Source organism: Bubalus kerabau, chromosome 15, assembly GCF_029407905.1.
Source record: "Bubalus kerabau isolate K-KA32 ecotype Philippines breed swamp buffalo chromosome 15, PCC_UOA_SB_1v2, whole genome shotgun sequence".
In the NCBI taxonomy this organism is placed as follows: Eukaryota; Metazoa; Chordata; class Mammalia; order Artiodactyla; family Bovidae; genus Bubalus; species Bubalus kerabau.
The window spans coordinates 40,511,748-40,524,202 of NC_073638.1; the positions used below are offsets into that span (position 1 = coordinate 40,511,748).

The 12,455-nt window shown below is 47.3% G+C and overlaps 1 protein-coding gene across 6 annotated transcripts in view; it reads right to left on the minus strand.

Moving 5' to 3' along the window:
• Positions 1–12,455, minus strand: part of MICAL2 (microtubule associated monooxygenase, calponin and LIM domain containing 2) — a 244,115-nt gene that overhangs the window by 148,454 nt on the left and 83,206 nt on the right. For all 6 annotated transcript variants that reach the window (XM_055548613.1, XM_055548615.1, XM_055548614.1 and 3 more), the window contains exon 4: positions 451–658. In XM_055548613.1, coding sequence (XP_055404588.1) covers positions 451–658 — 208 coding nt within the window. The remainder of the gene's footprint in view (positions 1–450; positions 659–12,455) is intronic.

A 12,455-nucleotide genomic window follows, 5' to 3' on the forward strand; every position in this document is an offset into this window, starting at 1 on the left:
TGATGATCTGGCCCACTGGGTGGCTTTATGTGACTCCCTCTTCTAAGTGCCTCTGGCAAGTCTGATTATTCTATTATAGCACAATTTATTGTTGACAGAATCTCAGTGATTTCCCTAAGAGTGTAAACTATATGACTTACCTCTGCCTCTGTTTACCATATTTCATTCATTCATTCATTCAACAGAAGTGCACTGAGCATCTACTATACGTCAGGCACCATTTTATGCCCTAAAGATACTGTGGGAAGACATACCATGGGCCCTGGCCTCATGGTGCTTCCAGCCTAGTGGGCACAGCACAGGGTCTGGCACTAAACGTCTGTCGGTTGGATGTGAGGAGCCCCCAGAGACTTGCAAGATGGAATAGCCTGGGGACTCCACAATGTGGAGAAATACCCCGCCCCAGTCAGCCCCTTCCCCACATGGGGTGCCACCACTGGCTCCACTCACTGATATGGTCGATGGAACCGGCACAAAACTTCCCATAGAACTTCTTGGCTCCCAGGCCTCGCAGGTCATGGATGGTGAAAGGCCAGAGGTGCAGCACGTTGTTCCGGGAGAAAGTGTCCCTCTTCTCCACCACGACCACTTTGGCCCCCAGGTAGGCAAGTTCAATGGCAGTACGCAGACCACATGGTCCTCCCCCAATGATGAGACACTGAAGAGGGCAGAGAGGAGAGAGACACTCAGTGGCCTCTGGCCTTGTGGACAGAACTTCCTCCCTAGTCAGCAATGTAACTGGGGAGCAAACCCACATGCACCCAAATTAACCAGCAAGTGCAAATCGAACACTTATTAGGACCTGCCATTCATACATCCCATGTACATTACCTGTGGGTTTACCCCACACCAATCACTGTGCCAAATCCCGGGAAGAATGCAGAGTCCATGAAGGACTCGGGGAAGGCACAGTAAGATACACGTGAGGTTCAGAGTTAAACTGAACTGGGCTTAAATCCCAGCTCTGGCATTTAACCTGTTAGTTCAGGTGGATGGAGAGAAGGATACTTTGGGGGAAAGGAGAGAAAAGAGACAAGGATTCATCTGGAACTAGATGCTGAGAGTCTGAAAAGTCAAGCGAAGGGGTATGGACATGGTCCTGAAGACATTGGGACTGTGTGGGCAGAAGTGACAGGAATGGGATTCTGTTCCAGTCCTGAACTAGGTTTCTGGATCCTGCAACACTGAACAAGACAAGGGTCCTTTCCCAAGAAAGCTACAGCCATTTAGGAAAGAAGAGAAGACACGTAATGACCTAACCAACTACTTATACTGGGGAAAAGCCCTTCTATTCAAATAAAACCTTATGAGTATCACTGCTCCAATAAAAACAGGAAAGTGGCGGTCAGTATTCTGGCTGACAGACCCCCCTCGCACCAGCCCACCCTACCCTTAGACAGGTCCCGAAGCACCTTTAAGAAGCAAGAGTTCAACTTGGGAGGGGGGTCTAACTAACTGGGGATACCCTCCAGAGTCACAGAGAAGGGGATCTGCACCCACACATCACAGCTGGACACCACAGAGGCGTCTGGAAACATCCCTTCTGCTCGGGATTAAACCTTATCTTAAAAAAAAAGAAAAGCATTCCCCTTCCCCTAGCAAATGTTCCATCATCCAGTTATCACTCATCTGGGGCCTCCAGACTCCCAAAGGGAAATTGCAAATAAGCATATCAGAAGCTCCCACACCACAATCAGTGTGGCTTACTCACTGGAACCGTCCAGAGAGTTTGTGGAAACTGTTAGGGGAAATGAAGTCACCACTGAGATACAATTCACTCCAGAGACAGGCAGCGGGTAGGCAAAACCTAATGCTTCCTTTCTGGTTGGAGCTGACTACAGAGAACCAACTCCCCCAAGCCCAGCTCTCCTTTTTATCTCACACCCCAAACAGCTCCTCTGGCTCGGACATAGCCAGACCATGACGGGCATTTCAAAGCAAGACTCCAAACCCCGACGCTCTGAGGTTGGCTTTGGGGTTAAGTCTGGATTCACTGCATTTCTTTGCAGTTAGCGCATCTTTTCCTGTTTGCTGAGTTCTGTCACTCCAGGGCCACAGACGGAGTGGGGCGGGAGGATGTGGGGTGAAGAAAGGCAGGGAGGGGAGGAAGGGATCACCCTGCATTCTTCCATCTACCAGGCCTGACCCAGAACTGCTCCCAGGGCAAGGCAGGGATTCGCACTCCCACCAGCTGGGGGGCTGCTGCGCATTTCTCATGCAAACAGTAGCTGGTGTACCATCTCTGGCTCTCTCAACTAAACCTGAAATCTCACCAATGAAAGCTCGGTTTTCCCACCATCCTAGGCCCCAGCTCATACTTTGGGGCCTGAAATTTCAGAGATACCAGTCATACTCAAAGCAAATACCAACAGGCCTAATTATATAAAGGGAGAAAATTTGGTACAGATGTTATCAAGACAGGAGAGAAGGCTTGCTGGCCAGAGCCAGGCCAGTTCCTCCAGGAACACACTTGTTATGATTAACATGGGAACTCGGAGTTCTGACAAGAAGCTGAAAACCACGGCTGCAGTGCGCCTGGGCAGAGGAGCAGGAGAAGAAGAGGGTTCTCCTGGCCTGCCCACAGCTGATGCTCTGGATGGTGGGCATAGTGCAAACAGACCATGTGTGCAAAGCATTATGATAACTCAACCCAAAGGAACTCTCCACCTTTCCCAGACGCATCCGGGCTTCACTGCTGAGGATTCCGTGCCAAGGGATGAAAATTTTTCATTAAAAGTCAGCCCTGAAGCCGAGCCCCAAATTAGATTGTACATTCCTCCTACAGGCTCTGTCCTTGGTGCCACCCCAGAACCAAGCTCCATGTGTTATAATTATGTGCATCTGATTCCCAGGCCAGCGTAAAAGCTCCTCAAAAGCTATCTCCATGTCCAGTATGGGGCCTGGCACACAAGAGGCCTCAATAAACATTTGATGGATGAAGGAACTTCCCACACCCTCAAGGCCCACCCAGTTCTGGCTGTCTGACTGTAACCGGGATGTTCGATTCACATCAGCCAGGGTTTACGTCTGCATTTCCCACCCAGGCTGGGGGAGCTGGGGTCTGCCAAGGCCACCAGGATCACGGACGTCAGCAGGTCTGTGTGCTCAGGCGACATAAATTTATTACACAGTGGGGAGCGGGGTAGATCCAACACCAGCAGGAAGTCCATTGTATAGATAAGCTTGGCCGTGCTTAGACCTCCACATTTGTGGAGAGAGACAAACGCCCCATGGAAAAATCAGCTCTTTATTTATCAAAGGATGGGAAGAGGGGATGTGAGGCCTCGCCCGCTGTCAAGGCACCGGGCTGGACAGGAGCCCTGTGCCCTCCCAGAGGAACCCCCAAAGCACTACTGACTTCTTGGTGACATGGTGCATCATCCAGCCCACAAGTGGCAGGGGGCAGGGGGCAGAGGGCAAGGGGAAAGTGTTGCGACTGCGCCAAGAATGCTAAAGGGATCAGTCCCCAAAGGGAGCTGCCGAGAGACCCAGGGGCTAAGCTAGGGGTTAGCAGTCTGGAAGCTTGATTTCCGCTTTTGAATTCTGCCTCCAGTTTGTTTGGGAGCTCTGCATGCAGACAGTCCAGGGAGGTGGGGCGCAGATAGCCAGCACTTGGAGGGAGCGAGCAGATCGAGGTCTGCTATTCACAAATTCACTCACCCAGGCGCTGCAGCTCCTTGAAAAGGATGACCATAGGAACTAAACTATATCACACCCAGCATGTTCTACTTTCGAGGCACAGTCCTAATCATTCCACCTTTTTCATCCTTCCAGCTGCCCTATGAGGTAACTGTCATCACCACCTCCACTTTGTAAATGAGGAAACTGCGGCATTGAAAAGTTAACTTGCTCTGGGTACTATTATTGTCCCCATATTTGAGCTAAGAAGTGGAGGCAAAGGAGGGTCAGAAATTGCCCCAAGATGGGTCACCTAATGAGGAAGTGGTCAAGTTTGGACACAAACCCAGGGCACGTGGGTCCAAAGGCTGAGCTCCGAGCTGCTTGCCTGACCATGAGGCCAGGCCACAGGGGATGTGTTCAGGAGTAAGTGAGGCCAGCTTGGGCTCCGCTCTTTCCCTACACAGGGCACACCTTGGCCCTCCAAACGGAGCCGGGTTCAGGCTGAGTGCACCGGGCCTCTGCCCCGAAGCCCTGAGTCCACGTCTCGGCTGAACTTCATGTCCTTCCCTGCGGTGGAAATTTACTGCCCGGATGGTGCTAAAGCCCCTGCAGCTCTCAGGAAGCCACTCAGGCAGGTGTGGGCAGTGGGGGGTCAGGCATGAACACTGGCAGCCTCTCTGGTGCCTCTGGAGGCCTGGCAGCGAGCTGAGAGATGCGATGTCACGTGTGGTGCCGTCTCCCTGGTAGCAGCGGCCCTGCTGCATGCTGGCCCGCTGGCCAGCTCCCCGGGCAGTGCTCTGGGTCCAGGGACGTGCCCTCGTGCTTCCTGAATGCTTATCTAAACCCAGACAGGAAGGCCCTGACTGTTACTGGGTTACCATGAGTGCAAACAGCTCGTTCAGAATCACAGGGCAGAGGGTTATCAAACCCAAGGTGATAACCCACACGCTGGCCTAAGGGGCCTGCCCTCACAGCCCCACAATCCAAGAAAGGGGAGCTCACGAGAGATGCAGCCACCTATGATTCTAGCCTTGGATGGAGAAAGCTCTGTGTGGTGGGGGTGGGGATGGCCAGACGGGGTTCTCCATGGCAACTTCAAAGGCCACTCCAGTGAGGAGCAAACCCTCATCTGACTTGACAGGGCCCTGCCCTGCCCTGATCTGACTCTCCTGTATCTGGGTCACACCCAGCTATTCCTGAGTAACAATTACCCACTTACTAACCTCAGAAATTCACAGAGAGGAAATGAAGAAAGATATCCTGTTCTCCCTGTCTGCTCTCAAACAAATAACACGAATTCCTCTGAGAAACATTCCATTCCTCTGTCCCTCCCTTTCAGCCTGAGCCGGTGCTCTGACCCATTTGAGCAATTGTAACTGCTGAGATTGGGGTCTGGATTTTGGGGGACAGTTTCGTTTGCAAACATCTTACCCTGGGCCGCGTAAGTCCATTCACGTTGGACCCTGGACTTGAGAGTCAGAAGTGCAATCACCAAGGCTGTGCTTCCTGCCTCTGGGTGCTGTTCATACCTCCCGCATCTCCTTCATTTAAGGCATGAGTTCCCTGAAGTCTGGGCATGTGTGCTGCCAAACTTCCCCTAGAGATCAGCAGCAAGTAAGCCCACGACTCCTTTCATTTCAGATGCCAAAGTACATCATCAACAGTGCCAACTCTGTCCCACCTTTGCAGGTGTCTGTCCATCCCATAACGGGAAGAGTAATAGTAAAAACAGTTTTCATAATAGCAATAATAAAAATCAGAGCTCCCACTAACTGTCTGCTTTTATAGCACTAAGCACTTTGTAAGATAGGCACCTCATTTCTTTCCTATAATAACCCTGAACTGGGCATTTGGCAGATGAGAAACCTGGGGTTTGGGAAGGTAAATTTGACTGTGGTCACAGGACTAGGGCTAGAACAAACCTTGGATCCCAGGAGTTGTACTTGAAATCATGATCATGTATTAAAATTCTTCCAGGTTTCCTTGGGCCTTATTATGAATTAGCATGTTCCATTCTCAGCTAAGATATGTAAGACCACTGAGTCCCCTCTGTGAGTGGCAAAAGATGCAAGAGAAGATGCCTGTTCCCAAACCTCAGGAGGCTGTCTGATTGGGGACCGGAGAGAAAGGGAAACAGGGACCAGAAATGCTAGATGGCTTGGGACCACCTGTGACTATTGGGAATGTGTATGGAAGGGACCAATTTGGTTATGAGAAAGTCCTATCAGAAGATGGTCCAGGAGTGGAGAACTGAGGCTGAGGACTCAAGAGAGACAGAAGAAATGTCAGGCTGAGAAAGAGGGAGGTGACTTGGAGGGGGTGGGGAGGCCAGGCTGAGCTCAAGTGAGCCGGTGTTGTGTGGGACAAGAAAGGGCTGAAGGGAAACCAGGCAGGGGACAGAGAGGGAGCCAGATGGTAGAAGGCCTGGGATGTCAGATCAAAGGATTTGAATGGTTCACCCCACCATCCCTACTTGGGAGGTTATGGGTTTGGAGTAGAATGAAAGTACTAGTTTAGGACAAATAGTTCCAGAGCAATAAAAGAGACGGTGAGGAGAGAGAAAGAAACCAGAGGTGGAGAACCAGCACTGCAGCATTGGAAACACTCGCTCTCTGGAATCTCCTCTCTCCACCTCGGCCACAGATGCCCATGCATCTCTACTAGCTCCCCTCGTCTTCCTGACCTCCACATTTGGCAGCACCTGGGGCTCAAGCTCCACCCTCTTCCCTTCTTTATTCTACATCTTCTTTCCATGGCTTTAAGTACCATCTTCATGCTGATGATGCTCAAAATTGTCCCCAACCCCTAAACTCCTAGACTCGGATAAACAACTGTCTGCTGACATTCTCAGCTGCTCTAATAAGCATCTCAGATGTCAAACCAGACCTACAATCACACTCCTGATCACACATCATCCCCCACCACCCCCAACCCCTGCTTCTCTCCCAGTCATTGTCATCTCAGTTCATATTTATCTACTTCCCACTTTTCCAGCTCCTGGAGCCAAAAATCTGGAGTCAACCTAGATTCCTTTTCTCTTATCTCAAACCAATCCTGCCAATAAATCCTGTTGACTCTACCTTCAGAAAAGAGTCTGCCCCTGATTAGTTTCACCTCCTCCATGCTGCCACCCTGATGCAAGATACCGTCCTCCTCCTCTGTCCTGATCGCAGGACCACCTGGCCTCCTGCTTTCCCTCGTGTCCCTTACAGTCCACACCCCCAGCAGCAACTGGAGTGGCCCTTCTAAAGTCAGATCACGTCACACCCAGTTCACAACCTCTGATGGCTTTTCATGGCACACAGAACTCAAAATCAGACTCTATTATGGCCTCAAGACCCTACATGACCTTGCCCTTCAATCTCCCTTCTGTCTTCAGCTCCTGCCCACCCCACCTCCCTCTCTGCACTCCAACCACAATGGTCTCCCTAAGCACAAACAGGGTCTTTTCACTTGCTTTGCCCACTGTCTGCAACATCCTTCTAAATACACACACACACACACACACACACACACACATTTATTATATAAATATATATAACTTTTATAATTCAAAAAAGGAAATATATTGCAGAATATATAAAGGACTACTTTTATTTTTCTTTATATTAACATCCAGTTTTCCAGCATTATTTTAAATGTCTGTAAATATTTCCAGTATCTACTTAAAGATTTTTCCATTATGGGCTTTTTCGTTTGGTTTTATTTTCAGTCTGGTAGCTTTAAAATATTTTTTACAGTATCTTATTATAAAATTTTAAAAATAAATTCTAAAAAATTGAATGAATTTTAGTGAACACCCAAATACCCACCACCTAGATTCTATGATTAGATTTTATACTCCTTGCTTCATCATATGTCTTATCATCCTTCTACCTCTCTACTTATTCATCAGTTGATCTTAATTTTTGGTGCATTTCAGTGAAATCGCTGAATCAGTACATTTCTTCCCAAATATTTCAGGATGTAAATCTAATTAACTAGAGTTCAATATTTATTCAAATTTTTCACACCCTCTCACCATAAACAAAAATAAACTTCAAATGGCTTAAAGACTTAAACATATGACACGTCACCATAAAACTCCTAGAAGAGAACATAGGCAAACATTCTCTAACATAAATTATACCCATGGTCAGTTTCCCAAAGCAATAGAAGTAAAAATGAAAATAAACAAATAGACCTAATTAAACTTACAAGCTTTTATACAGCAAAGGAAACCATAAACCAAACAAAAAGACAACCTACAGAATGGGAAAAAATATTTGCAATCAATATTTGATTGCAAGGCGATCAAACCAGTCAATTCTAAAGGAAATCAACCATGAATGTTCACTGGAAGGACTGATGCTGAAGCTCCAATACTTCGGCCACCTGATGTGACAAGCCAACTCATTAGAAAAGACCTTGATGCTGGGAAAGATTGAATGCAGGAAGAGAAGGGGACGAAGGTTGGATGGCATCACTGACTCAATGGACATGAGTTTGAGCAAAATTCAGGAGATGATGAAGGACAGGGAAACCTGGTGTGCTGTAGTCCATGAGGTCGCAAAGAGTCGGATATGACTGAGTGACTGAACAACAATAAATCTGCAAACATTGTAATTGACAAAGGCTTAAGTTCCAAAACATACAATAACTTGTATAACATAAAGATGAACAACCCAACTGAAAAATGGACAGAAGACCTAAAGAGACATTTCTCCAAAGAAAAAATGCAGATGTCCAATAGGTACCCGAAAAGATGTTCAGCATCATTAATTATTCAGTTCAGTTCAGTTCAGTCGCTCAGTTGTGTACGACTCTTCGCGACCCCATGAATCACAGCACGCCAGGCCTCCCTGTCCATCACCAACTCCCAGAGTTCACTCAGACTCACGTCCATCGACTCAGTGATGCCATCCAGCCATCTCATCTTCTGTCGTCCCCTTCTCCTCCTGCCCCCAATCCCTCCCAGCATCAGAGTCTTTTCCAATGAGTCAACTCTTCACATGAGGTGGCCAAAGTACTGGAGTTTCAGCTTTAGCATCATTCCTTCCAAAGAAATCCCAGGGCTGATCTCCTTCAGAATGGACTGGCTGGATCTCCTTGCAGTCCAAGGGACTCTCAAGAGTCTTCTCCAACACCAGAGAAATGCAAAACAAAACGACAATGAGGTACCACCTCACAGAGGTCAGAACGGCCATCGCTAAAAAAGTCTACAAATAAATGTTGGAGAGGGTGTGGAGAAAAGGTTACTCTCATACCCTGTAAGTTGGAACATGAGTTGGTGCATCCATTGTGGAAAACAGTATGGAGGTTCCTCAGAAAATTAAAAGTAGAATTACCATATCATTTCAGCAATCCCCATCCTGGGCATATTTTACAGACAAAACTTTAATTCAAAAAGATACATGCACTCCCATGTTCATGCCAGCACTATTCACAACAGCCAAAACATGGAAACAATTTAAATGTCCATCAATAGATGAATGGATAAAGAAGATGTGGTACAGAAATACAATGGAATATTATTCAGCCATAAAAAAGAACAAAATAACGCCATTTGCAGGAAAATGGATGTAAATAGAGAGTATCTACTATCTGAAGTCAGAAAGACAAATATCTTACGATATAATTTATATATAGAATCTAAAATATGACACAAATGAAGCCATCTATTAAACAAACAGAATCAGGGACACAGAGAATAGGCTGGGGATTGCCAAGGGGGAGGCAAGCAGCAGAGGGAGTTTAGGATCCGTAGATGCAAACTGGTGTACATAGGATGGATAAACAGCAAGGTGCCGTGTAGCACAGGGAGCTATATTCAGCATCTTATGATAAACCACAATGGAAGAAAAAAAAGGAATGCATCTATATGTATAATTGAGTCACTTTGCCATATAGCAGTACTTAATACAACATTGTAAATCAATAATAAAAATAAGTTAATAAAGAATAATTATTGAATTTCTTTAAGGTAAAATTTATATACAAAAATGGACTCATCTAAACATACCATTTGATGTGACAATTTACAATACATGTTGCTTCTTATAGCATTGGTTTTCTCCCCATCAATGGTCTTTCTTCAGTGGATCTCATAAGTTCTTATCCCTGGGCTCTGATGCTGACATCTTGGTGTACACAGTTATCAGCAAGGAATTTCTAGTCATGGGGGGAGGTCTTGACCAGCCAGCTACCTTGACTCTCCTTCCTTCCTTTGGAAGAGCAAAAGCCATGGGCCCTTCCAAGACTCCAAAGAAGGGAATCTCATATTCCTTTAGGAGGAATAGCGTGAAGAGCCTTCAGAGATGGGCTGAGTCTAGATATATTCAAAGCTAAAAACTCTAGGGCCAGTTATAATCCATATGTGGGGGGGAAAGTAGAGCTAAGATACACAATCTAGCCTCCAGAAATAGATACACAAATTCACATTTATCACTTCTTTCTTTTCAGTTGCTTAGTGAACTTTTGCTTTTAAACATTACAATGATAATAGCCAGCACTCAGAGTCCTTTATTCACAACAACTCATAACCACCATGCCAATTTCACAGCTGTAACTTTTAAGAGCTGGATCCAGGATTCAAACTCAGGTGCCTGGGTCCAGGGACCATGACTTTAATCAGTTGGTAAAGAATCCGCCTGCAATGCAGGAGACCTGAGTTCAATCCCTGGGTGGGGAAGGTCCCTGGAGAAGGAAATGGCAACCCACTCTAGTATTCTTGCCTGGGAAATTCCATGGACAGAGGAGCCTGGTGGGCTACATACAGTCCATGGAGTTGTCAAGAGTCAGAGACGACTGAGCAACTAAACCACCACCAGAGACCACTGCAGGTAGACAGGGAGAGAGAGGATGCAGGCAGGGAATGCCCATGCCCCCCACTGCTCCATTTATCAATGAATTTTTTTTTTCAAGTCTACCTGACCTCCAGTGACCTCTTCAAAAGTAGAGATATGTCTGATTCCCTTTTGCACCCCAAGCAACCAGCCTGACCCAGGTTAAGTGTTCAGGGATGATTAGGGGAAAAAAGGGGGTGAGAGTATCCAGCAGGCCCTGAGTATACTCCAGGTACCCCTGGAGCCAATCTGTTATGGTGGCAGTGAGAGCAGCAAGCACTGGCAGGACCCGGTAGGAAAACTACAGCAATGGCAAGATGCCCCTTCCCATCCAGGACTTAGCAACATCTGAAAGGGGCCAACATCATGGGTAACTCAATCCAATGAGAAAGGCAGAACAGGCTATGCATCCATCTACACTTTCCCAGCCCAGAGAAGCCAGCCAGGGCTGGGACCAGCAGCTGTCAATCTACCCAAGGTCAAACATTCCACTCAACAGGTGCCAAGACTGGGAGCCACTTGAGTTCAGAAGAAACATCTACTGGGTATGCCACATATGCCAGACCTGCAGCAGATGCTTTAAGTAAACCAGCTTATTTCCATTGTGAAAGCAGCATTGCTTTCCCTGGTAGACAGTTGAGAAACTGAGATCCAGAGGTCACATGACTTAATACAGCTAGCATTTCTTGAAGTCTAACTCTGTGTCAAAGAAAAGAAAGTTGAAAGGGTTAGTCACTCAGTCGTGTCCTACTCTTTGCAACCCCATGGACTGTAGCCCGCCAGGCTCCTCTGTCCATGGGATTCTCCAGGCAAGAATACTGGAGTGGGCTGCCCATGTCAAGAACTGATCTAAATGCTCCAGATGCATTAATTTATTCAAACCAACGACAACCCAAGATTAGGAAATCGAGACACAGAATTGGTTAAGTGAAGTACCCAAGGTCATGTCACAATTAAGAAAAAGGAACTTGCATTCAGACCCAGGATTCTAGCTCCGGAGCATAAACTCAGATCTGCCTAAGATCACACAGCTAATAAAAGGCAGAGCCAGGAGTCAGTCACCACCAGGTCCTTGACTCTGGCAGCCAGTATTCTTTCACATTGCTCTCACTGCCGTTTTTTCTCCCAAGTGTTGGGGCCCGCTGTCCATTTCTGGCCCCTTTGCTCTCCCTCATGACATTCCTCCACTGGTGCTACCTCATCCCATGACCACTCGTGGTCACCGGCAAGGCTGACTCTATCAGTGGGCAGCAGCCTTGTCCTCAGCTGGCCTCTACAGAAAGGCCACCGTGGGCCTGGTAATGGGTCTGCATGAGAAGAGGCCAGGTGTTCACTCCACGTTCATCGACTCCTATTGCTCTGAGGTCAGCAAAGGAGAGACTACTTACCTGAACCCAGAAGCTGATTCTGCAGCCAGCTCAGATCTGGGCCAATAGCCCAAGGAGCACCAGGCCACCCCTGACATATGTGGACTAGTTAACCACCCTGCCAAGAACCCGGGCGTATTCTCCAGCAAGGAGGTGGTGAGTAAGTATACACCTAAGAATATACTGTAAGGATGCACTGGCCCCTTTCATATTCTCCTTTTATAGGGTCTCTAGCCCTATAGGTAGTTACGGAATGATTGTGGCTTAGCATGAACTAAGCATGGCTTAGTTCAGGCATGCAAACAGGCAAAGACTTACCTGTCCTCAGTGGAACACCAGCAAGAAACAGCACATCCAGGGACAAAGTAAGGGGCAGGTTCTGAAGCTGGCAAGCCATCTATCAGCTGTGTGCCTTTGAGCACAGCAGCCTATTACACTTATTTCTCTTGACCTCACTTTCCTCAGCCTAAGAGAGGAATAAGAGCAGTTTCTACCAACTATGGTTGTTACAGGGATGGAATTAGTAAACTGTAGAATTGTTCATAAAAGGGCCTAGCCTAGCACAGGATGAGCAGCCAATAAACAACAGCAATGACTAACTGATCCTCTGCTCCCTCTCTTCTTCCTGAGCAGTCCTAGAAGT